General features: G+C 40.3%; 1 protein-coding gene across 2 annotated transcripts in view; it reads left to right on the top strand.

Annotated features, from left to right (window-relative positions):
* The first annotated feature begins 2,345 nt into the window (after positions 1-2,345).
* CTDSPL (CTD small phosphatase like) overlaps positions 2,346-27,711 on the top strand; it is a 120,545-nt gene continuing 95,179 nt past the window's right edge. For both annotated transcript variants that reach the window (XM_084621406.1, XM_084621405.1), the window contains exon 1: positions 2,346-2,871. In XM_084621406.1, the coding sequence (XP_084477532.1) occupies positions 2,796-2,871 (76 nt within the window). In that variant the 5' untranslated portion in view covers positions 2,346-2,795. The remainder of the gene's footprint in view (positions 2,872-27,711) is intronic.

Raw genomic sequence — 27,711 nt, 5'->3', positions numbered from 1 at the left:
GCTGCCCTTCTCCCAGTGGGGAGTAGGGAGCTGGGACCCCAGGGCTCCTTGTGTGGAGTGGGGAGCCCAGGCATCAGCCCAAGCCGGGAGCCTGAGTGGCAGCCTGGCTTGTAGCAGAGACCCAACAGCATCCTAGCTGGAGAGCCAGGAGCCAGCTTTTTTGCCAATGTCAGGGCTCTGACAAGACAGCCAACAGCCCAGGTAAGGAATGCAGTGTCTACACAAACACTGCGTCACCACCAACATAAGCCCTATGCCTCTTGTGGAGGTGCAGTTATTATAAGGCGTAGCAGGGCACTTACATTAGCGGGAGCAAGGCGGTAGCGTACAAACTGACATAGTTAGATTGACATAAATTGCCTTATGTCGACCTAACTGTAGTGTAGACCAAGCCTTTGACTACACTGTCTCAGGCCATGTCTATACATACAGTGCTGCAGCTGCTCCAATACAGCTGAGCCACCGCATCACATCTGCTGAAGACGCTCTATTCGGAGGGAAGACACCTCTCCTGTTGGCATAAAGAAACTACTGCCTTTGGGATGCCTCCTCCCCTTTGTAGCACACCCCACTGGCTAGCCCCACTATCAATGTGTATTAGCGCTCCCCAGCCCTTATCGCACAACCCTTCCTACTTCTATGTGTTAGCCCGCCCCCCACCTTGTGGGATGGCCCTCCCCTCCTCCATGTCAGTTCCACCTCCTACAGAACAAGGACTCCCACTTTTGAAGGTTACCCCCCCCTTTGTGTGAGAGGGTTGGTCCCACCCCTATGAAATGGCACAGCCCATTTTTGGAGTTGACCCGCTCCCTTGTGGGCTAGCCCCTCCCCCTCAGGTGTTAGCCGTGCCCCCTAACAAATGACCCCCCCCCCCCGCTTTTGAAGTTGACTGCTCCCTTGTGGCTAGTTCCTCCTCTTGTGCCTCCGCCCCCCCAGGAATAACCACTCCCACTTTTGAAGTTGACCCTGCCCCTTGTGGGATAGCCCCACCCTCGTGTGTTAGCCCCGCCCCTAAGGAATAGTCACACCTACTTTTGAAGTTGACCCACTCAGTGTGGGACAGCTTCAGGCCCCCAGGTGTGTTACCCTGCCTCCTAAGGAATAACCACGCCCACTTTTAAAGTTGATCCCGCCCATCGCGTGAGACCCCCTCTCCCTGGCGTGTTAGCCCCGCCCCTAATGAATAACCGCGCCCAGTTGTGGACGTCACGTGCCGCTCAACCACACCTCCTGGGCCAGCCCCGCCCCTCATGAATAACCGCGCCCAGTTGTGGACGTCACGTGCCGCTCAACCACACCTCCTGGGCCAGCCCCGCCCCTCATGAATAACCGCGCCCGGTTCTGGACGTCACGTGCCGCTCAACCACACCTCCTGGGCCAGCCCCGCCCCTCATGAATAACCGCGCCCAGTTCTGGACGTCACGTGCCGCTCAACCACACCTCCTGGGCCAGCCCCGCCCCTCGGAGTTGGTCCCGCCCCCTAAGCGGGCGGAGCGGGGCGTTTCCCGCCTGGCGGCGGAGGCCACGCCCCGTTGTTTACCGCTCGCTCGGCCGGCAGGCTGCTGCCACCGCCTCCGTCTCCATGTTGGAGCGTCCCGCTGTTCGCGGCGCGGCGGGGAAGCAGCGGGCGGGGGAGGCGCCTGTGGCCTGGCTGTGAGGGGAGGGAGGCGGGGCGCGCACTGACAGGCTCTGAGCGCGGCGGCGGCGGGGGGGCGGCTGGCAGTGGCGCAGCGCGGAGACCCGGACTGGAGCCCGGCCCGGCCCCCGCAACCCCGGTTCTTCCTCCTCCTCCTCCTCCCAGGGCGGCGGTGGCTCCTGCCCCTGGAGCTGGTGTCTCGGCGGAGCCCGCAACGCTGCCGCGGGCGGCGGGCGGGGGCCTGGGCTGGGGGAGCGCTCCGGGGGCGGGTTCTGGATCCGGGCGTTGTGGGGGGGCATGTAGCGATTGCGTGTCGGGGGGTCTTACAGGCTTCTTCGGGAGGGTGGGCTCGGGGGTGAGGGAGGGGAGAGGGTTTTGGGGGCTGGGTAGGATCAGACCGTTTTGGGGGACTGGGTTGATTTGGGGGTGATACAGGTGAGGAGGAGGGGGGGATCCGTTTGTTGTTGGGGGCTGGGTTGATTTGGGGGTGATACAGGTGAGGAGGAGGGGGGGATCCGTTTGTTGTTGGGGGCTGGGTTGATTTGGGGGTGATACAGGTGAGGAGGAGGGGGGGATCCGTTTGTTGTTGGGGGCTGGGTTGATTTGGGGGTGATACAGGTGAGGAGGAGGGGGGATCCGTTTGTTATTGGGGGGCTGGGTTGATTTGGGGGCGATCGAAGCTGCGGGGGAGAGTTATTGAGGGGGTCGATAGGCTCAGATAGTCATTGGGGGCTGGGCTGATTTCGGGGTGATACAGGCTAGGGCGGGCTGGTACATATTTCGGGGTGGTACAGGGTCAGGAAAGAGGTTTCCTAGGCAGCGTGTTTTTTGGGGTGATATATTTTGGACGTTCTAGGGGTGGTGATTCGGCGGGGGAGTGCTACGGGATTTTTGTTCGTGTTTTTGTTTTGGTGGGGTGATAGTTCCCTCCTTCCCCTCCTCCCCCCCCATACTGGGAATTACTAGAGGAGGAGGAGGTGGCACTATAGGAGGGGTCCCCTGTGCGCGCGTTTTTTTGGGGGGGGGGTGTGGTTTTTCTGGCTGGTTTCGTTCCTGAAGGAGTTTTTAGAGAGAAATCTGCCTATTGATCCCTAAAAACAAACGCACACAAACCTGCCCCTGGGAGGGAAATAGCCAGGTGAAATCGCACTCTGTTTCCATGGACAACCCGTCCATTATCACCCAGGTGACTAACCCCAAAGAGGAGGAAATACTGTCCTGCACTCAGGATAAAGGTAAGCGTTCCTTTCAGATTATACAAAAGTGATGGGCACTCTAAAGATGCATGCAATAATAATATACACTCCAGACACAGACCTCTGTCTGACTTGTTAGAAAATTTTGAAATCTCATTCTGGGGCAGAGAGACGTTTTAGGGTGAAAGAGGGTTGTGATTCTCCGAACCCTAATTTAAAACAGAAAATTTATCTTCAGATCTTGTTGAAGGATTCTGCCTTGACCTTGCAAAAGAAACAGAGGCTACTTAGCATCTGAAAGTCGGCAGGCAAAACTGATCTGTAAATATACAATCATTAGGCTGCTTACAGCATCATGTAAAGATTATATTGTGCCCTGACCCAAAATAGGGTTGACAAAAGCCTGCCCTCGGGAGCCTCCATTGCTCAAAAGTTAAAACATTGAAAGTTACCCTTACCCTTGTGCCCTTCTGGGATGTTGTAGGGGTGTTGAATTGTGGGTGGCAAGGTGTCTGTTGTGATAGAGGTAGGCACTACAGGGTGAATAAAAGACCATCTTTAACAGAGTCCAGGGTCACTGGAATTTTTTTGAGAGCATTACAGATCTTGAAAGTTATTGCGTGCATAAATGTGGGGGGCGTTTTTTGGTAGAATAGGTGAAAACAAGGCAAAAGGGACAGAAATATGCATATATGAAAGTAACATCTGTTAATAGATTAGCACTATTCTTTTTTATTAAATAACTCAGTATTCTCATTTCCCTGTGATCAATATGCATCGTTTTCCGGTGTGCTGCAGCACTCTTCCTTTTTTTGCTAAGTGTGAAGGTTCTTGTAATGGTAAGGAATTCTGACTAGTTAGAGGGCTTGGTCCCTGTTTCATTATAACAGTGTGTTAGAGCAAAACACTCCACACCCAACCACTGATTGTCATCCCATACCAGGAAGGCTATTTGTAAGAAAGTACAGTGATATATAAGAAATTAATCCAGGCCATTAGAGGTGGTTGTTATAAAGGAGCATTTTCTCCTTTGGAATATGAATACTACAATCACTCTTCTCTTATCCAACCAATTGTGAAATGACACATTTAGTATGAGGTCTTGTGTATATAGACTTCTAATATTTCCCACTGGTGGTAGCAGTGATTGGTTTGGGGTGTGCTACTGTATACAAGGCACTTGTCATTGACGTTTTATACAGGGGGTCTCAGACATCTTTGGAGTAGGGTTAGGTGATACAGTAGTTAAAACATCAGTGACACCCAGAGGCCTGTTTATATTGAAGCTCCCATTATTGCTGTTATTACTGGTGAAGGTGTACTGGTGTTATCAGCAGTGAGAATTTTAGAGTAGACAAAATAGTCAAGGCACATCTGATAGAGTACAGCTTGTAGTAAATATATGCATTTGCAGTAAACATAAATGTCTTCAAAGTCATTATTCTGTGTTGATTATATATTTGTGGTATGTATTTGCATGTTGTATATTCATATTATTACCCATTCTAGTCTAAAAGTAAAAATAATGGAAAATTAGCCAGTGTTCACCTGCATAGTAGTTGGTTTTTTAAACCTTGGAATTTTTACAGCTTTCGAAAAATAAAACCCAGAATTAACTAACTTGCAATATAGGTTATTGGTCTTTAAAACTTCATTTTTAATGGATTTTTGTTAGGTAAGCATGTAGAGAAACATTTTAAATAAGTGAATTTTAGACTGAATTTGTTTCAAAATTGGTAACAAAATAATATATGCTCTGAGGTTTTGTCAGGTGTCATTCCTATGCAAATTGTTAAGGTAAAGAGTTATAAATTGCCAGTCTGCTGGGTTTTGTAATGAAAACACTGACCATCCTTAAAATCTAGGTATGGTTAGAGGATTTTCTATTTTTCAGGGTTTGTATGTTGTCTTAAGTTTATTTGCATACCTCACTTTAGTGACTTCAGGTTATGGTAAGGCTTTTTTGTAACTTGCGGATTCCTTAGAGTTCAAGCAAAGCTTTAAGATGGTGTATGCTAAAGCAGAGCCTAAACCTTAACGTGCAGTATACATGTGGCTGTGGGGAACTCGAACTTCTGGTGGGAGGCAACCCGGCTGTATAAATCAGGGCGTCAAGATTAATCTTCAGTAACTTGTTTGTGTTAAATTGACGTGTATACAGTGGTTCTCTAACATGCATGTTTTTAATGTATGCTGATTTATCTCTTTAAGCAATCAGTTTCAGATTTTGTTTTTAGTACATAATGTTTTCTGAAATTGTTCTGTAATTATCAAAGCACTGTTTCTATTGCTTCAGTTTAGTCTGTCCACTTCCTGTATGATTTTAGGATTTGGCGGTGAAAATGTGCTTTAGGATATAACTTGTCGTATAGGGTTTTCAGAAATAATTTTTTAGCTATTTAGTACACAGTATATATGCTCAAACTCTGAAAATGTTTAATATCTATATATTTTACCACCGCAAAGTGCCATGATGTAGGCTAGCAAAATAAAGACCTACTTAATAGGCACTGGGGGCAGTTGTCTTCAAGTAAACATTGTGCTTTAAAAAAGTCAAAATATTTTCTTGTTAGTCCAAAAAAATCCTTAAAAAATTAGATTCTATGGTCACGGAACTTCCCATTAAAGTTTTTTAACGATCAGTATTACAGTGGCACAGTTAACAAATATTTAATTCTAATAATTGGATCAAAGCCATGAAAAAAGTTGACATTTTTATATGAATTATTCAATGACTGACTGCCACATGATGGTGCACTACATTTAGTTCTGCCAGTCAAAATGAAGGCCAGCTACTGAAAGTTGTAACAACTACATTTTTCATGATTTCATTTAATATTTGTCCTGAAATAGTTTCTTTTCTATAAGTTGTTACACTTTCAGCTAATATTGGTATTTGCTGATGTAACTGTAAAACAATCAGTGCTTGGAAATATAAATCTCTTGTGCAAATTTAGAAGATTGGATGGCTATTTAAAAATATTTTCAAGCAGAAAGCTAACAAATGCTTTTAATTCTTTGATAGACTTTCAGTAAGCTAAAGTGTTCCCCTTTGCTGAAATCTCTGGAGCTTGTCATTTCTGCCTTTTATAAACACAAAACAGCAACAAAAGCTGTAGCTAGCAATTAAAATGGAAATACTTGTAAGAATGAGAGAGGTAAAATTTCTTGGTGTGGGTGACGGAAAGATGGACAAATTTTATCTTAGTTTTTATTCAAAATTTAGATCTTCATGGTACAGATGAAAGTAGACACATTTATTTTAACTGAATTATTTATATTTATGTACTGATCAGTTACTTCTTGGTATACTAGGTAAATGCTTCATGTCTTGAAAAGAGAGCAGTGATGATAGATTTTAGCATTGAATATTGTGTAGGCAGACAAGCTAATTTATATTTTAATCTTCATCAGTGCAGAGGTATTAGGCTGCTTAAATAGTCATAAATTAACTTGTATGTAGCAGTGGCATGAAATTCTAGTCCAGTTAGTAAGTACATTGCTCTCCAGATTCTCTTTGATGTTTGTAAAAAGAAAAGGAGTACGTGTGGCACTTTAGAGACTAACAAATTTATTAGAGCATAAGCTTTTGTGAGCTACAGCTTGATGAAGTGAGCTGTAGCTCACGAAAGCTTATGCTCTAATAAATTTGTTAGTCTCTAAAGTGCCACAAGTACTCCCTTTCTTTTTATGGATACAGACTAACATGGCTGCTACTCTGAAATCTTTGATGTTTGGCTGCTTTTCTCAGTTCAGACACATCTTTCCTAACTTGTTCTAAAATTTGACCGTGAGCAAAGCTCCCATTCAGTAATTTGGAATTCCTGCATGTTGTCTTCATGAATGTCTTCTATTGTATGTGTAAAAGCAGTTATTTTGGGGGAAAATTTCAGGCCTGGAACATAAAACCAGTAACCGTATTTTGAATAAAGTATGACCTTTAGTACTTTATGAAAATATAAAAGTCTTGAGGAGCTTCATTTCCCTCCTTTTTTACAAAGAGTGTTCATTGTCATTTGAGGCAATATGTTTGCAGTACCATTATAGCTGTGTTTGGCCCAGGATATATGAGAGAGACAAGGTAGGTGAGGTAATATATATTTTTTGGGCCAACTTCTGTTGGTGGAAGATACAAGCTTTTGAGCTACACAGAGTGCTTCTTCAGGTCTTTTTTTAATTTGAAGTAATAAGCATTTCAAAAGATCTTCACCTAAAAGCACACATATGGAGTAGAACTGAAGTACAGTGTTCTTGAATTTTAATGTTAACGTGATTTAATCACAACTTAAGTGTCTAATATTTGGAATATTTCATTTCCTCTTTATCATTGTGATTTCAATAGGATTTTTAGTGCTTCATGAACATTTCAGCACACACTAATATTTTAAAATAAAGTATCGATGTAACAATTTTTTTTATATTCACCAAAACACAATAAGTAACATGAAGTAGAAAGTAACATTAAGAAGAAAATGTAGAAGTCACCTCTAGCTCTGCATTGGAATGTGGTTCATTACAGAGGGTAAATTCTAAAACGTTAACTAGTGACGTAATTGTTATATGAAACCAGAGCAACCATACAGTAAGTTTTGCGTTCTAGGTACACTGTAATAACCCATGGTAACCTAAGATTTGGTTTAAAGTTGCAGTTAAAACTCAACAAACTGGGATGTGTTTTTTTGTTGGGTTTTTTGGTGATCTGAATGATAGTTTATACAAATATCTGGTATTCAAACCATATCTGAGGGCTCTGAAGCTGCCATTTTATTTAATGGTGGTCTCTTTGAATTCAGACTTGTCTTAATGTGGTGATTTAATGTAAGCTTTCAGAAATTAACGTGCCTTAAACAGCAAGTTTGGACTACATTTTGTCAATCTGGCATTCAAAAATGCAGATTGAAACACATTTCTAATGAGTCAGTAAAACACAGTGTGATCTGTCATGCACTATATTTTAGCCTTCTGAATTTAATCTGTGCTGAGATTCACACTAATAAACATCATAAATGTTTCCAAGTAATTTGTGTGTGCATGGAAATTGCTCATCACGTTAGTGCTAACACTAATCTGAACTATAAAAATAGTATATGAAATATGAAGCCCTAAATTCTCATTGAGGAGTGTGTGATTTGTTTGGTTTATGGATGGGGCGAAAGTTCACTGGAAAAAATCACTTGAGTCTGCTCAGTAGGTATCTTTTTAAGTGAAACCTGATGAAGCTGTTCCCATTTAATGGCATTATTGTATACTTTCTCCTTACCTGGCAAAAGCTGACCAGAAGGCTCAGTCAAGTGGGAAAAAGAAAGCCCTTTTTGCTGCTTTGTCCCTGCAAATTTAAAAGACTGGATGGCTATTTACAAATATTTTTAAGCAGAAAGCTAGCAAATGCTTTTAACTCTTTGATAGACTTTCAGTAAGCTAAAGTGTTCCCCTTTGCTGAAATCTCTGGAGCTTGTCATTTCTGCCTTTTGTAAAGGCAAAACAGCAACAAAAGCTGTTTGCCATGCTAATTGTGTAGGTTTCAGTTTCTTATACATTTCTTGATGACATAAGATTTTTATCTGTGCAGTTTTAATATTGCATGGCAATAGTTTTTGCAAGTACTAAAATCTGTTTGTTACAGGACAAATCAAAATATTTTCAGATCAGAATGACTGCTAAATAAACTGTGGCTTTCAGTACTAGTTAGTATAGAGTAATGTAATATTAATGTTTACAGTGAAATTTCCAGCTTCACTCAGATGGGGAGGAAAAACCACATTAGTGATGTCAGGACTAGTCTATGTTCTTAGGCCTTATTCAAAATTTTATCAAAGTAGCTTTTACATGAATGCAGTAGTGTCTAGTATTTTACCACAGTTCATACTACTGCAGTGTTGTTTTTTTTTTAGGGTTCTTGAGCGTAATAGATTGACAGCACTGGAAACCGATGTCTTTTATCGACAGAACAGATGCAGTAAAATGCATCTTTAAGTATACCACATGATAAAATGCTTTACACAGCGGGTGAATCAAAAGTCAGATAATTATTTTAAAACAAGACCGTTTCCTCAGTTTTTAAAAAACAAACAAGCCTGAAGAGCCACCGCCTCTTTCCTAACAATTACAAAGTCTTTATAAGTAGATTTGAAGGCCAGAAATAGTCATCTAGTCTACCTTCTGCATAACACAGGGATGACCCACCCTCAGGTGAAAAATGTCCAATGTGCCAAAATTTACTGAATGTATAATTTTTTAAAGGGTAAACTGAAACTTCTGGAAGAGGTATGTAGGAGATGAAGTAGCAGCTAATGTGGCATACAAAAGATACATTATGTATATTCCATATTCTTTCATCTTAGAGGTCTTGTCCACCCACTGACCAGACCATTTTTTTATGCCTGTGAGATCTGACATGGTTCCAGCTCATGGCAGTATTGGTGATGCTGATTGCTTGAGTTCCCAAGGCTTCAGTGAGCATTAGGAGCAGGAATGAAACTCTGTATCATACATAATACTACAGAGCCCTACAGAGGCATACCTGGAAAAACAATATAGATACAGATATATTAAAAAATGTTCAAAACAAAACTTTAGTAATATGCAGCTGTAAGCCAGAAAGTTGAGCCCACATAGTTGCATGGTAAAACTGAATATGTTTTGGATCACTTTCATGGTGGTCCAGTAGCTTATTAATAGCACCTGTGAAACTGGTTGGTCTTGTCAGTTTCATTCTTCTGCTGCTCCTTCAGAGGCTCTTCCACTTTCTGGGCAGAGTGACTCAACAGTGGAGGATTGTCTCCCTTTCTCCCCCGTGTTCCTTCAGAGTTCCCAGAAGCAGCGCAATGAAACTTGATAGCAATCTTTCAGTTTTATGACTGCTGTTCCTAGCTATTAATCAGCAGCAAAACTGTAAATAGTGTTTTTGTTATGATGGTGCTAGGCAAAGCCATGGACTCCACCCTCACTTTCAACAACCAGAAGAGGGGAGCTGTGCAACAGTGGGAAGGAAGGAGAGAGTTTTGTCAAGGGCATAGGAGTAATTCCCTAATCTTACTGAAAGTGCCATAGTGCCATAGCGTGCTGAGAAGATGGATCTCAGTTTAAGATCTCATAGTTGTTAGTGGCATGACTCTGCCACATCATTTGTCATAGTAAAAGAACCAGGATAGACAAATATGACTTCTGTTAAAGTAAATTGTGAAGAATTTTCACATGCATGAGTCCATGGAATGCAATAAGTGCACATAGGGTTTGTGGACACGCAGAGCAGACTTGTCTTTGCATATCGGAGTATATGCACACTTACAATGGGTATGCAGAAATGCACATGCATGAGTATTTGGGATCCTGTTTTTCTAACCTGTTGGAATAGTAAATGTAGTGGATAAAGGAATAGTGAAGGACATAGTTTCAGTTTTTGAAAAACACTTTTTGAGGATGAATGATAAGGACCATCATTAAAACAGTCCACGAGATAGAAAATGGTTATGGCCAATTTTTCTAGTGGAGAGAAGTTAATAGTATGGTGTCCCAAGTATTAGTACTGTGTCCAGTGATGGTCAGAATGGGCTTGGCCCTGGAAGGTACTGAGCATTTTAATTCCTGATCCTGCAGGATGCTTTGCTGGATCATGCCAACCACTTGGAGGGATGGGTGAATGGTGAGGTAGCAAAACTTGTTAAGAGCACAGCTACCTAAATTAAAGGGAAAGGAGGTATGAGAGACATTTCATGGAAACAGCCAACAAAACTGAGGAATTGGTAGAGGGTATGTAACAATGGTAGATAATTCAATGTACATAATTGTACTGTATTGCATATTGGAAGGAACAGTTAAACTCACTCATTACACACCAGTGGTTTCTCGATTAGTGAGGCATCTTTGTGGACTGCTCAGTGAAGATATCTTCATAAGGTATAGCAGCAATCCAAAAAGCAGATAATACGTTGGATTAAATTAGGAAGTGAATAATGCAGAAAATAAGGTAATACTATCGTAAAATCCAATGATGAGTCCACTTCTCAAACAATGTGGGAAGTTTTGGTCCTTTCATCTTAAGAAAGACAAGACGTAATGGAAACAGAAGAGGTTTTAAAAACAACAAAATGATTAAAAGCCTAGAAAGAATTCTATTTGAGATTAAAAACTACGAAAGGAAAGGAGAAAAATAAGACGAGATATAGACGCACAAAATAACAATTGGTATAGAAGAGGCCAAGAAAGGCCTCTTGTTAGTTTTTCTCATAATACAACAAGACATTTAGAATTAAAAGGCAACATGTTTGGAATAGGTAAAAGGAAGTATAGTTTTATGCAGCATACAATTAACCTGTGTAAATCAGTGCCAGAGGATAACATTGCAAAAAATCGATAGGTATTGTTAAAAAGAATTGATGTTTATGCATATCTGCAGTTACACTAACTAGGATGAAATGACCAGGTTATATTAATCATATTTCAAGGAATAAATCAATGATCATCTGGAGTCAGGCAAAATATCTCCCTTTGGTAAAGTGCACAGTTGGGTGCATTATATCTTCTCCTGAAGCCTCTGCAGTGGCCTGCAGTTTTATCAGAAAAATTGTTGGTTGGATCCATTGTAATATTGGTGTTCCTAGAAGTTCAGTCTATATGTTAAGTCAGTTATAGGCCTCTGCTGAAACTGCTAGCCAGGTATGCTGTTTCTGCGGATTGTTTTTGTGACGTGGACACTGGTTTTCTGAGAACTGAACCCCAGGCTATTTGATGGAAGCTATTAATAGTCAGTAGCTGAAAATGACTGTTAATTTTTGACATGGGGTAAGGAATGAAAACTTTCATTTCCAGTTACCGATCTCCTATGCCATTCATTTCACTCATGCTAGTTAAACTTGTTAACCTATGTTGTAAAGCCCAAGAAGGGGCTTTATAACATTTTACACAGAATCATTTTTTAGTTAGGATGTAAACAGCTTCCCAACATAGGGCTGAATGTTTTTAGTTTCCATTTAAACTCAGATTTAACCTGAGTGCAAGGTTGTGGGAATCCTGCATTTTCTCAGCACTTCCCAATTTCCTCCATTTTTTGAAGGTACTCTAATTTTGCATTGAATTTCAGAATGGCTGGGGAGCCTGTATAGAGGGATTTCATAAAGAGGGTGGGGGAGAGAGAGAAACATAGGAAGAGAATGACTTGCTTAATTGCAGGATGGAGATTATACTTGTGTGTTTTTGTTTCCAGTTAATGGTGGTAACTAAATTGATAGTTAAATGCAACCCTGAAATTCTAAAGCCTTGTCTTAGACTGTGAAAGTGCGACAAAAATTTGAACACCTAAGTTGGCCTGTATTTAAGACAGCTTCTTTTAAAAGGACAGTAGTAATTTAAGATTTCCTACTGTTAAAAATAATTCATCAGATTACTAAAAGTGACAGATTATAGAAAATGTTGTTTTTCTGTATTTTTTCAGGTTTTTTTGTGTGCATTAGACTCACTTAGGTCTGGTATACATTTAAAAATTTTGCTGGCATAGCTGTGTTGGTTAAGAGTATGAAAACATCACACCTGTAACCAACATAGCTATTCCAGCAAAAGCCCCAATTGTATATGCAATTAAGGACTTTGTTGTAAGGGGAACTTGCATAACTTACACCAGCAAAGAACTCTTTTGCTGGTATAAGCTGTGTTCCCATTAGAAGGGTGTACCAGTATAGTATTACCAGCAAACCCTTCATAGGGTAGACAAGGCTTTAGTGTCTAGTGGTTTTCATGATTTCCCTTGAATCACTATTCAGTTTTCCTCTTTTGCTTGTGTGTGTCTTTCATATGGCAACAGGATAGAGAATAAGCATTAAAACAAAATAGGAAATTGTGATCGTAAAACTGCAAAAATCAACAGGGCAGGAGCAATTGTACCTAAAAAAAAACACTTCTAACTCCCTTTAAAAAAAAAAAAAAAAAAAAAAAAAGCTTGACTGTGTCACTTTGAGCATAATCCTGGTGGGTATGTGGTCAGATGCACTTGCCTATTGGGAGCTTCACCTCCTAAAGAAGAGTCACATTAAGCAGTAAAGTACTATCCACAGTATATTGAAACTGTATGATCAGAAAAGGAAAATTCAGTAGTTAAAAAATAAAAACCTACCCACTGCCACCCTCGATAATACATAGTACTTTTTTTCACTAGTCCCCAAGAACCTAATGCCATTGAAACCGGTGGCAAGAGATTGTGGTTAATAATTCCAAGATACAAGCAAACAGGATGAGAAGAGACTAACAGGAAGCTCTCCTTTAGCATTTCCATTCCAAGTGTCCTTCCTGAAAATGTATGTTAAATTTTGGAAAAAAAAATAAAATCAAACAGTATCATTTTAAGGTAGTGATATGTACGGTACTAGAAGTGCAGGAAGTGCAACACTAAAATGACCTGACCATTCATTGGTTTGTTTCTTAGTTTGATGTGAGTTTGGATACTTTTAGTCATGTCCTTGATTTTTTGTCATGTGTTTAACCGTACTTCCAAAAATTTTGCTAGTTCGCTAAACTCTATTTTTTACTTTACTTATTCAGCTAGCACTTAAACTGTGTAGTTAAACAGATTACAGGTTCAGGGGGATCATGTAAAGAAATTACAACATAATGAGATCTGTTTTTGTTTTTTTTTAAAATAAGTACACTTTTTTTAACAGGGCAACATTAACAAGAAGACAGGCTGTAAAAAGGAAATTAACTAATAAATCTCCAAGAAGTATTGGAAGGAAAAAATTCTAAATAGATTGCCACTCTGGGAGAAGGTACTAATGGAAAAGTTTGGATATATAGTTTTGCATTCTAGTCCCACAAAAGAAAAAAAATAAACACACAAATTTCATAACAGAATGATAAAGGAGGATGCCATAGTATAGGGAACCATGTTCATATAATCTGATAATGTCCCAGATTAAGAGGTCAGGTCTGATGTATGTTTCATTTTGGAAATTTCTTGACTTGATTCAGTAGCCTTACAATGACAGAAAATATGGGTCAAAATGTAATTATGCTGCGTCATGGCCAAATACATTAAGACAAAAACTTCGTAATAGATAACCTTAGACAGATAAATACATGAGACCACCTGAAATGTAACTGTAAAATTCTTTTTTTTAATTTGGTCTCTTTATTTTTGCAAAATGTTTGACAAGTGCTTTACGTCTTCTAAGTATTTTACAAACAAGATATGTAAAACATGTTAATTATCCAGGTATCAGTAGTATTAAACACCTACTGATTACTAGAAGACTCCTTTTTTCCTTTTCTCTCTCTTCAGGGTTGTAATAAAATAAAATATTTTTGGCATCATCTTGCCCCTAAAGTGAAATGGGAATCGGATCATATACCATCGATGGTTGTAGTCTTTCTTAGATAAAACTACTTGTAATTAGGTTTTGAGAGCTAAAGTTTCTCTCATTTTGTATAGCAACCTTCACAGAGGCAATCCTGGCAGTTACAGGCCAGTAAGCCTAACTTCAGTACCAGGCAAACTGGTTGACACTGAAGTGTAGAACAGAATTATCAAACACATAGATAAACACAATTTGTTGGGGAAGACTCAACATAGCTTTTGTAAAGGGAAATCATGCCTCACTAAACTATTAGAATTCTTTGAGGGGGGTCCACAAACATGTGGACAAGGATGATCCAGTGGATATAGTGTACTTGGACTTTCAGAAAGCCTTTAACAAGGTCCCTCACCACAGGCTCTTAAGCAAAGTAAGCAGTCATGAGGTAAGAGAGAAGGTTCTCTCATGTGTCAGTAACTGATAGGACAGATAGGCTAGGAATAATTGGTCTGTTTTCGGAATGGAGAGAGGTAAATTGTGGTGTCCTCCAAGGATCTGTATTGGGACCAGTACTGTTCAACATATTCGTAAATTATCTGGAAAAAATGGTCAACAGTGATGTGTTAACATTTGCAGATGATACAAAAGTACTCAAGGTAGTTAAGTCCAAAGATAACTGCGAAGAATTACAAAGGGAACTCACAAAATTGGGTGTCTTGGCAACAAAATGGCAGGTGAAATTCAGTGTTGATAAATGCAAAGTAATGAACTGTGGAAAACATAATCCCAACTATACTCACAAAATGGTGGTGTCTTAATTAGCTGTTACCAGTCAAGAAAGATCTTGGATTTATTGTGGGTAGTTGTCTGAAAACATCTGTTCAGTGTGTAGGAACAGTCAAAAAAGGTAACAATTAGGGAAGGTATAGATAGGGAGGCAGAAAATATCATAATGCCACTATATAAATCTATCCTATGCTCACACCCTGAATACTGTGTGCAGTTCTGGTCACCCCATCTCAAAAAAGATAGATTAGAATTGGAAAAGGTACAGAGAAGGGCAACAAAAACAATGAAGGGTATGGAACAGCTTCCATATGAGGAGAAATTAAAAAGACTGAGACTTTTCAGCTTGGAAAAGAGATGACTAAAGTGGGGAATATTATAGAGGTCTATAAAATCATGAATGGTATGAAAAAAGAGAATAAGGAAGTGTTATTTACTCCTTCACATAACATTGAAATTAACAGGCAGCAGTTTTAAAATAATTAAAAGGAAATACTTCTTCACACAAAGCACTGTCAACCTGTGGAACACATTGCCGGGGGATGTTGTGAAGGCCAAAACTATAACCGGGCTCAAAAAAGAATTAGAAAAGTTTGTGGAGGATAGGTCCATCAACGGCTGTTAGCCAATATGGTTAGGGATACGGCACCAGGCTCTGGGTGCCCCTAGCCTCTAACTGCCAGAAGCTGGGAGTGGACAACAGAGGATGGATCATTCGATAATTGCCCTGTTCTGTTCATTCCCTCTGAAGCATCTATCATAGGCCACTGTTGGAAGACAGAATATTGGACTAGATGGACCACTGGTCTGACTCAACGTGGCTGTTATATTCATAAACGGAGGCAGCATGAGTAGGGCAGGCAAACTTAAATCTGCAGAACTTTCCTTATGTAACTCATTTATTAGCCCTCTAATGAGTTTTCCTAGTTTCGTAGTGTTTCGTTCCATGTACACATGCATACAGGACTTCACTGTCATTGTCTGGGATCCTACATTTTAAATTATCAGTTAAATAGCTAGTAAAACCACTTTATGGACACCATATCTCTCTTTCCCTGTAGAGAATGGGTGCCCCTGAAAAGGAGCTTTTTTCCATTTCATCATGTAAGGCAACCTAAAGTTTATTTCATGAGTTTGAAAGCCTCCTACTCTAAGATAATTGCCAATTAAACTTTTTTTCTAGGCCTGAGAAAATGACCTGCTGATAACTATATACTTGCAATGTTCAGAGCCTGTGTTTTGAAAAACAAGCTCTATAATAGGTGGCAAGAGATCCATAAGCATGTATGTTGTCTTTACTAAATCTGCCTGGGACAACTTCTCTTCAAAGCACTATTTTTGGTGACAGGCATCATAGTAGCAACAATAATTAGACCACGATTTTCAATATGGCATGCACTGCATTATATGTATTGGGGGCCCAAGTGCCAGTGGGCTGCTGCTGTTTTAAGCACTGTGTTGACACTGCTCTGAGCAGGATTAGATGACACGGTACTTAAAATACTGGTAACCTATGTGTACTAAGAATATATCTACAGTGCAATTAGACATCCACAGCTGGCCTGCGTTAACTGGCTTGGGCTAAGGGGCTGTTTAATTGTGGAGTAGACATTTGAGGTCTGGCTGCATCCCAAGCTCTTGCAGGGTCCTAAAACTTGGGCTTCTGCCCCAACGTCTACACAGCAGTTAAACAGCCCCTTAGCCTGAGCCCCAGGAGCCTGAGTCAGCTGGCACAGGCCAGACATGGGTTTTTAACTGCAGTGCAGTCATACCCTAGGACTCCCAAGGTTGCTGGACAAATGGTTAGCAAGAAACCTACCTTTCAACCTCCAGCATCCCACTTGTTTGTTTTGCTCTCTCTGATTGCACCTTTTCTTATATTTAGACTGTATACTCTAAATCTTTAGACTTTCTACTTGAAAGGAAACATGTGTTTTTATTTGTGAGACACCTAGCACACACTTGTACACTGATATAATTACCTTGTATATGATATGCTGTTTTACTGCTTACCTACAAAACTATTTAAAATCTTTAATGGGATATAGTTAGTAACTGAAAGGATATTTTACATATTTGACTAAACCTTATAATTAAAGCTAACACAAATGTAAGAGAAACATCTCCTTTCATCCTAATTGTTATACTTTGAAGCTGTGAATTACTTTACCTGTGGGAAAGAGAATAGCTGTAACATTCCCTGTAAAATTGGTATTTAACTACTGTTGGTATATGTTTAGGGCATGTCTTCACTACCCGGGTAAGTCAACCTAAGTTAAGCTACTCCAGCTACGTGAATAATGTAACTGGAGTTGATATAGCTTAAGTCAATTTACCCCGGTGTCATCACTGCTCTGTGTTGTCAGAAGATGCTCTCCTGTCGACTTGGGGAGCTGGAGTACTGGAGTCGACCACAGAGTACTTTACCATCCATTTAGCAGATCTTCACTAGACCCGCTGAATCGACACCGGCTGCATACATTGCAGCGGTGTCAGTCTCCCCAGTAGTGAAGACAAGCCCTTAATGTGCATGTTTGTGTACATCTTCAGTGGTTGTTCTTGACTTTCAATTTCAGCCGCTTAGGTCCTGTCTTCTCATTTGCTAACATCATTTTGGCTGCACTGATGACAGCAACACTAAGATCTCTAGTGTAGATGGGCCACCAGCTGCTTTCAGAAGCTTTGATATAGTGTCATATAACCCTGCTCAAAGGAGGTGGTCTGGATGATACTATGGTTAAAATGCTGGTGCTCTTCTATGTTAGAGCTCCTACTGTTGCTAACTGATGCAGCTTAACCTGTGGTAGCAATATTATACATTTTAGGAGAGAAATTCCTAGCGTAGATAAAGTTAGAATATTCCTGCGCAGGTGAGATCTGAATGTTCTTTCTTTTAAAAAAGCTTTTCGGGCCTGCTTCATAAAGAAGTGAGAAAGGTACACCCATTTATTTTTTTCTTTGAAGGGCACTTCCAGGTTTAATGGCAAGGACAACTACAAAAATTGTTTACACTTGTAAACTTCAGAGGGGTAGCCGTGTTAGTCTGGATCTGTAAAAGCGGCAAAGAATCCCATCTGACGAAGTGGGTATTCACCCACAGAAGCTTATGCTCCAATACGTCTGTTAGTCTATAAGGTGCCACAGAACTCTTTGCCGCTTTTACTTGTAAACCTCAACAATGCTGGCTTTATATTTCTGTAAAACCTTCTTTAATAAGATTAAGGACTGAAGTAACTGTTCAGGTTGTAATGTTTTGGAATATTGGCTCACTTTTTGCTAGTATACATGATTTGGTAACTGCTTGATAAGGATTTAGTGCCTGTATATAAGCTTAAAAAACTAAGCTCAAGATAATAAAATATTTAATACAGTATAGGCACTTGCTACTACACAGTGGAATTTACAGCTTACTAAAATTTCACTGTCTACCATTTCAAAATGTACTTGAGTACTGTAAGTAAAATAGATGCCTGCAGGATGAAAACCAAACCATAAATACAGCCATGTGCTAACACTTGTGTATGATTAAATGAACATATATACCTCTACCACGATATAACGCTGTCCTCAGGAGCCAAAGAATCTTACCGTGTTATAGATGAAACCGCGTTATATCGAACTTGCTTTGGTCCACCGGAGCTCGCAGCCCCGCCCCCCAGGAGCACTGCTTTACCACGTTATACCTGAATTTGTGTTATATCGGGTCGCGTTACATCGGGGTAGAGGTGTATTACATACTGTCATATTTTGATACATCTTTGCCTACTGTCAAATCGATACACTATAAGATGAAGGATGAGGTCTGCAGCTAGCTTAGAAGATAGAGAGCATTTAGCAAATTTCTAAAGTTAATGTACGCTTCCCCTTTTCTCTGTGACAAAGACATGTCCCCTGATTAACCATTGGTTACTGCTTGGTATGGCACTCTGCTGTTGATGCTGTACCCAGAAGGTGATTGAAGTGGCTGTAGTGTCTGAATATCAAGGGCCTGGAAAAAGGACACTTGCTGATACTATGCACAAAATTAAAAAAGACGAGTAAAATAACTAAATTAAAAATTTGGAGGAAAAATTCCCTTAAACTTGAAAATCTAATCAATTTAAAAAAACAAATTCAGGTTCTACACCTGCCCCTGAATCCACTTGCCGGTTTTTGTGGTTTGGGAACCACACTGTCCTAGTTTTAAAATAACTTTTTAAAAAAGATTCTCTCCTCTGATGCTGTGTAAAGGAACATAAAAGGGAGAATGACAGTACAGAAGGTGGTGTGAAATGAATATTTAAAAAAGATGTTTTTGCTCTGCTTTCATAATGAATTAAATTTCAGATGTAGGAATTTTTGTTAAAAGTTGCTTTTCTTTAACCTCTTGAGGTATGTGAACACTTAATTTTGTAAATACTAGCAGATCATTTTTAACAGTGTGTTTGTGGCCTTAATTACAGTGTGTTCCCATATAAATAAGTATAGGTATGTAAGTATTTGCTGAACATATTTACATAGTTGCATTTTAACTAATATTTTGGATATTGTTTGGCTGTGTCTTTCTGCTTTATAGTAAATATATTAAGATTTGAGTGTAATGGTTCTACTTAAAACAATTAGGAAAAATTGGTCCTAGTTGAGAGTTCACTTGAACATTTTTCTTTAAAAAAAACTTTTTTTAAAGATTACGCATTAATCTGCACATTTATTTTTGTTTTTCCCCACAATGTCATATTTATTTCCTAAACTGCCTTTAAAAATCGGTAGCTATAGACATAGTGCAATATGAAGGAAAGGGATTTTGTTAGAGCTTTGAACGTAACATGTTCACTTGGATTTCCTTAGTGGTGTAATGGAGGCCAAATATGGCTTGTTAGATGTATTTGCATGTTAATGTGTATTCAGAGCTCAGGTAAAATTTTCAAAAGCACCTAGGTATTATTTTCAAAAGAGACTTAAGAATCAAAGTCAGTGAAATTGGAGTCTAGGCTTGTAAATCTCTTCTGAAAATATTGCCCCTCTTCTGTTTTTCAGTATTGTTTTGTTAGTGGAATTTGACATTCTAGCTCCTGAGACAATGTAAGGTTGGTGTTCTGATCGAGTTTCTCATTAGGTTGTTATAGATTTAGTTTTCTCCTAATGACTGATTCAGAAAACAGCTTGAAAAAATAAATAAAAATGGTAAGGGTGAAGACAAGACAAGGACAGAAGCATGAACTTAGGAGACTGCTATTGCTGTACCGGATCATGATGGTATAAGCCCAGGCAGTCTGAAAACCTGGTCCCCAGGAATGGTTGGAGGAAGTGAACTTAAATGATAGGGTTATTTAAAGAGAAAGGTCATTGACTTGTCATTCGCTTAAGAGCGACAGTATGTGGACTTTGAACACTTTATCACTTATTACATGACAGGAAGCAGCACTACAGCATAGCTGGCATTGCTTACTACCTGTAGTTGGAGTTCAGGTCGTATTTAAAAATATATATATATATATATAAAAATGGAAATAGTCATGAATTGTCCCAAGTCCATCCATGAAAGGAGACCTGCATAGGGACACTAACTGGGCATCTGTGTCCTTCTTTTGCTGCTTTATAGTCTGTGTTAATATATTCCTTTTAGGTCCTGGTTGACAAATTTAGCCCCGAAAATGCAGTGTCTATCCTTTTCTTCCTACATGGGAGCACTATCAGTTAAAAACTAATCTGTGTTTATATCATATTCCATCTTAAAAGATTCTAGAGTGCACAAGTTGAAATGTAAGCACTACCTGAAAATTGCTGCTTTCACCATTGAAACACAGTTCTCTCTGGGGTGAAATATAGTAGCTTTTTTGACAGCAGTTTTACACAGTAGTTTAAGACATGGAAGGAAAAAAACATCCTGTTGAAACTACAGAATTTAAATAGGCAGCAATTACAGTGTTGTAATTAGATGAGATATTAACTATGACATCCTGGCCAATTTTAACTACCAGTGCCCTTGAAAAAATTCCCTTGGAATTTCTAAGGATGACAAGTAGTCATGATGACCTCTGTTTGAACTTCTCCAAAAGACAGTAGCACAGTGACCCCCTAACACCATGCTGAAGCATTGGTTCAGCTATGATTCAGATTAATGAATTGCTGTCATACCACTTTGTGCATTATCTAGATGTTTTTTAAGGTCTTCCATCCATGTGTAGACTATGACTCAGCCTTACTTAGTATGAGAGATCTGACAGGATCACAATATATAACGGTATTTATGTGGGCTTGAAGTTTGTCCTTTTGCCTTTTTTTCTACACGTTCTTTTTATGGTAGATAATTTTAAAGACTCATGGTATAATATCTCAGGACTGAGGTCATTTGGTGTATTTTAATGTAAGGCTTTCTTTAACCCCACATTTTCTTTATCATTTTTCTTTTTAGTCACCCCGTTTTACATTGTCTAAGAGTCGTGTGCTCCCAAAAAGGCGTGGAGCGGCATCTTTCAATACTGATCTTAATTTTATTTCTTGGACTGACAGCATGGGGATATTTTGTCATTGACATAATGGTTACTGTGTTATCGACATTGTGCTTCCCTTTTGTCTACTTTCCTCACCCAAAAAAGTTAATTAGCAATATTGTCTTAACTGAATGGTAGTGAAGATTAGGAGCTTAAAGGTAAATGTTTTCTCCTACCTTAATCTGTTACTTGCAAATTGTCATCCAGAGGTTGCAGAAACAATTATTCAAATAAATTCTTGTTATGGATATGGATTTTAAGCATTTTTGTTGGTATAAGAGCTAATACTTTAAAGGTGTTAAAGTTGTGAAAGCAGAGTCAGTATCTTTGCTATTGTAAACCTTTTCTTACAAGTCTATCAACTCCAAAACCAGTTTTAGCCACAAGTTTTTCCCTAATTTATTATAGCTGTGGAGCTACAGGCAAAGTGAGAAGGAAAATTGTTTTATACAATTTCAGAAGAACTTTTGCTTGCCAGAAACCTCACAAGAATACAGATACCTACGTTTTTATTTACTTGATACTCAATGTTTCAACAGTAATTTTCAAAGTAGAAGTTTCCAGATATTACAGATGTTCTCTCTTTTTAAAAGATTTCCTTACCCGTTTAAGACCATAGTCAAAAGTATTTATTCAAACATATATAGAGACATGTAGATAACTTACCTTCCTGACAAAGTGCTGATTAGACTTTTTATTCTTTTGGACCTAAATTTACAGTCCTCTGTTGCAGTGATCTTCATTTTATTACTGCAATACTAATGAATTCTTAAGACAATGCTCTGCCTTTTGCTCTGGCTAAACTGCATTACTACAACCAGTTACAAAAGACTCACCTTATCCAAGAGTTAAGATATTGTGCTTTTTATATGTTTCCTGCATTATGTAGGAGTCATCCCTACTATGGAATTGGTGGCATATTTCTACATATATTTTCCTTACAATATTTGTTCTTTGTTATGATGCTGTGGTTGGTTTTAGATTAACATATTTTTAATCTGTGTAATACGATACCATACCAAAATGCTCTATAGGTTGGTGACAAGTGATTGCAGTGGGTAGTTTTTATAGCAGCATGTAGTGTTATAACTATTAATAGATTCCAAGGCCAGAAGGAACCATTGTGATCATCTAGTCTGACTTTCTGTATAACACAGGGCATAGAACTTCCCCAAAATAATTCTTAGAGTATGTCTTTTAGGAAAAAATCCAAATTTGATTATGATTATCATTATCTTTACGACCGGTGTACTCAACCTAAGGAGATGTTTCTCCAAAGGTGAAATAGCCATTTAACTAGCACCACACATAGCTACTAGTTGGCAGACCGATTTTTTTTATATATATATACACACACTTACACACTTCTTTTCTTTCTTCAAAGCATTTTTATAAAACACCTATGCTATGTTTCAGAGTAACAGCCGTGTTAGTCTGTATTCGCAAAAAGAAAAGGAGGACTTGTGGCACCTTAGAGACTAACCAATTTATTAGAGCATAAGCTTTCGTGAGCTACAGCTCACTTCCTCAGATGCATATCGTGGAAACTGCAGCAGGCTTTATATATACACAGAGAATATGAAACAATACCTATTCCCACCCCACTGTCCTGCTGGTAATAGCTTATCTAAAGTGATTTCCAGCACAAATCCAGGTTTTCTCACCCTCCACCCCCCCACCCCCCCCACCTATGCTATGGTAATCCATAAATCAGCAATGTTTAGTTGCAAACAGTTTGTAGGGAGGATTTTCTGATTTACTAAGGAATTTTTAGTGCAGTTCTGCAATATGTTATGCTTGGTCACCCATGTATAATTAAAATTACTTATTCAAATCAGATTGTTGTGTTGTTTTTTTTTTTTTTAAATGGTTTTAGTAGGCAAGCTCAGTAAACTAGCATCGAGGAGTGTGCTGCCACATCAGTAAGCTAAATCTAATCAGAAAGCGCGCTTTCTGATATGGTAATGAAGATTTTTATCCAGTTGATGCTGCTACTTAGTTTTCAGTGCTGATTCAGGGGGAGCTCTTTGCTGGAAAACCATTGTCAGTAATAGTTTTTCTGTGGTAAAAATGATGATTGAAATTGCTGTTGATGAATTATTGAGAAGTGCTCAGTGTAAATAGCCTTTAAAATGTTAAGTAGAGAGACCTTTCGAAAGAACTTTAAAGTATGTGATGTGAGTTGGCTGAGCACATCTAATCTGTTTCCTCATACATACATGGCTCTGCTATGGACACAGTTTAAACCAGGGATCAAATTGGAATCAGGAGAAAATAGTGATATTTTCTCAAGCTCCCTCAGTAAATCCACCTCTACCCACTTGAGGTTCCAAAATGAGATGCTACTCAGAGTAGATCATGCGGATATTCTAATTATGATTCTCCAAGTTGCTTGTGTGCTTTGATCATCAGTGAAAGTGGTTAATGTCTTCCCAGACCAGTGGTCAGGGCGGGGCCAGACATTGGGCCAAATTCTGACAGGCACTGCATAAACCGATCTAGCAACAGGATCATAGTGTGGAAGTGTTCTACTCTAGATTACTTCAAAATTGAATGATTAGCTGCTCTTCAGCTTCTTCAAGAGTTTGCAGAGAGGCATTTTGGCATGGAATATGTGTCAGGATGTAGTCCACATATTTGTGCTCCTTGACTAGCCAGCGGCTATGACGAATGACTGCTCGGTGCAGATTTTTTGCTCCTGGAAGGAGTAATGTGCTTGGGGTATGGGTTGGGCTGATACCAGCAAATACCAATACATATAAAAGACTGCTTTTTTTCAGCTTACAAGTGTACACATTTTGAGAATTTTTGTGGTTCCGGCAATGTTCCCTTTACATTTTCTTTGTACTGAACAGGCTACAGACTCCACTGAGAACTACATTTTTGTCCTTGGGCAAGTTTATAATTGCCCAGGACAAAATGAGTGAGGGGAGTTGTGGGGGGTGGAAGGGATGTATACAGAGGGGGTTTTCACTTTCTTTCCTACAAGTTGTGGGTTCAGGGGCTAGAGGTGAGTGGATGGAGGTGTGTGTGTGTAGGGTTGAGTGATGTGTAGAAGTGTCCCAGGGCTGCTGCCACCTCCTGACTAGGCTGAGTGTGTCCCCGAAACCAGCAGCATTCCCACTCCCCCTGCAGTGAGGAGGCAGGGCCGCATTCGCCCTGTCATGAAAGGTGGTTGGTGAGCAGGATACAGCAGGCGTTTAAATGGCACCACATATACCTGCTGGGGCTGCACAGAGGAGATGAGTGGCAGTTTCTAACCTGGGCAGCATGTATAAGATTGAGGTTTGGCCGTGCAGTTCACAGGTAACATTAGGTTCTGATTTTTTTTGCCCTAAAGTTTTACGTTGTTAAAAAGGACCTTGAATTGCAACTAGGTGTCAATTTCTTACACAAATAGGGATTTTTTAAATTCATCTCCTAGAAGAATGAGGAATATGGCTGTTAGCAATTTTCTCTACAAATAGAGAGGAAACTCAGATCTTTGAGGCAAGTCAGTAGATTTTTTTTTCTTTTGTATCTGGAGAATGTCTCCAGAGATTCTTCTAAATCCCTGGAATCCTCCAAGTAACAGTATTTTATGATTCATGCTCATATTTCATAGAATCATAGAATATCAGGGTTGGAAGGGACCCCAGAAGGTCATCTAGTCCAACCCCCTGCTCGAAGCAGGACCAATTTCTTCCTCCTTTCATTCTTTCTTGGCTTACTGAGTTACTTGTGAAAGGAAGTGCAAAAGGCAGCAAATGTATTGGTTGATACCACCGATTTTTAAGAGGATCTGCATTGAGAAATTTTGGGATGAGCAGTGGTGGTATGTGTATCAAGACCCTATCAAATGAACCATAATTAGGGCCACATCAAATTCATGGTCCATTTTGGTCAATTTCACTGTCATAGGGTTTTAAAAATAGTAAATTTCATGATTTCAGCTATTTCAATTTGAAATGTTATGGTGTTGTAATTGTAGGGGTCCTGACCCAGAAAGGAGTTAAGTAGGGGAGGTTGCAGTACTACTACCATTACTTCTGCACTGCTGCGGCCGGAGAGCGGCGGCTGCTGGCCGGGCGCCCAGCTCTGATGGCAGAGCCATCGCCAGCAGCAGCGCAGAAATGAGGATGGCACGGTATAGCCAACCTTACTTCTGCGCCGCTGCTGGTGGGGCACTGCCTTCAGAGCTAGGCGCCCAGCCAGCAGCCACCACTCTCCGGCCGCCCAGCTCTGATGGCAGCACAGAAGTAAAGGTGGCAATACCACAACTCCCCTAAAATAATCTTGTGATGACACCCCTCTCTCCCCCCCGCAACTCCTTTTTGTGTCAGGACCCCCAATTTGAGAAACAATGGGTCTCCACTGATCTAGACGTGTTCTGAGTAAGTTTATATAACATTGGTTAAAATGCTGGTGGCAGCCTAGTGCTCTGCCTACATTTGCATTACCACTAATGGAGCTGCAACAGTGGAGAAATTTTAGAGAAATGTATGTAGAGAAGGCCACTGAATTATGAACTATTCCACCAGTGTGGGCATCGATTGTATTTTGAGTAAGGTGCTAATTTGACTTTGGAGATGCGTTGAGCAACAAAATTGCATTATATTTTTTTTCTGGACTCTTGAATCTCCAGTCTCCTGCCCCAGAAAACACTGAAGTTAAGGTGCTGCTGAGAGTCCTTTGTGGTTGGACATGTGGAAATATTTGGGCCCAATGACATTGACTCCCTGAAGGATGTTGCTCTGCTTTCCTCTTCTGGGACTTAGAATTGAGACACTCTGTGTAGCCGGTATAGTTAGATACAGGGGAAGTGTCAGGGCAGGCAAGCCTCTTCTTGTCAGGATGTGACAATTAGAGAGAAAATCCATAAGGCCTTATCTACATTACAGAGTTAAATTGATTTAAATTATGTCAACAATCGCATGCCGCTTTAATTACATCCGCTGTGCATCTCCACACAATGTCCCTTATGTCAGCAGAGTGCATCCACAGTCGGTGTTCTTGCATCAACAGAGAGCGTGTTGCATCATGGGTAGCCCCCACTGTGCAACTCTCCACCCTCTGCCGCTCAGAGATCTGGGAACAGATTGTAGTGCATCGTAGCAGCATGCTCACCATCCCATGGTGTCGTGCTTTCTATCTCATCATTCCCGTGGCTTCTGACTTCATTTCATGCCTTTTTGAACAGCCCCTGTAAACTGTGCTTCCGTTGTCTCTGCCTGAAAACATGGATCCTAAACTGCTGACCAATCTAGTGATAAGTATTATGAACCGCAACATGGTTAGTCCTGTAGCATTTCATGAGCTGGGAAACAGAAAGTGAATCTGTGGCGCTTGCCTTGCTGTGTGCAATTGAAAGAAACAATTCAAGATTGCTGCTGGCATTCATGGAGTAGCTGTACATGGTGGACCGTCCGTACTGGACTCGGTAAACAAGCACTGAGTGATGGGATCGTATCATGATGCATGTATGGGATGATGAGCAGTGGCTGCAGAATTTTTGGGTGCGCAAAGCCACCTTCCTGGAATTGTGTGTGGAGCTCGCCCCTGCCCTGTGGCTCAAGGATACCAGAGTGAGAGCTGCCCTCGCAGTGGAAAAGCGAGTGGCGATCGCTGTGCAGAAGCTGGCGAGTCCAGACTGCTGCCGGTCAGTCGTGAATCAGTTTGGAGTTGGAAAGTCCACCGGGAGGGGGGGCGTCAGGGAGTTGTGGTGATGCAAGTATGCAGGACTGTTCATCACCTCCTGCTATGAAGGACTGTAAATCTGGGTAATGTGCAAGACATAACTGATGGCTTTGTGGCAATGGTATTACAAATAACATAAAAACTCATCAGTCCTCTGAAGGCCAGAATAGCTGAAACCTGAATTTAGGAAGGCAAATTTCAAACCCCTCTATTTAACCTAGTTAAAATCAACTCGGACATAGAATCATAGAATATCAGGGTTGGAAGGGACCTCAGGAGGTCATCTAGTCCAACCCCCTGCTCAAAAGCAGGACCCATCCCCAATTAAATCATCCCAGCCAGGGCTTTGTCAAGCCTGACCTTAAAAACTTCTAAGGAAGGAGATTCTCATAAGACATCTCGTAAGAAACAACTTCTGAAGTGTTATGCCTGAACATACACAAAGGTTATCCAGACCAGCAATTAAGCTTCTTGATTAAGAGCTCGTGGCTACTAGCCAATGTACTTGCAGCCTTACAGGCAAAACCTTCCTCTGGGTATGTCTACACAGCAAAGAAAAACCCACAGTTTGTTTGTGTCAGCTGACTTGGGCTTGCAAACTCGGGCTGTGGGGCTGTTTCACTGCTGTGTAGCCTTCCAGGTTTGGGCAGGTGCCCAGGCTCTAG

Source organism: Lepidochelys olivacea, assembly GCF_965140295.1.
Source record: "Lepidochelys olivacea isolate rLepOli2 genome assembly, chromosome: 2".
Taxonomy (NCBI): domain Eukaryota; kingdom Metazoa; phylum Chordata; order Testudines; family Cheloniidae; genus Lepidochelys; species Lepidochelys olivacea.
The sequence above is the reverse complement of the archived record's forward strand: the minus strand, read 5'-3'. Positions and strand labels throughout refer to the sequence as shown.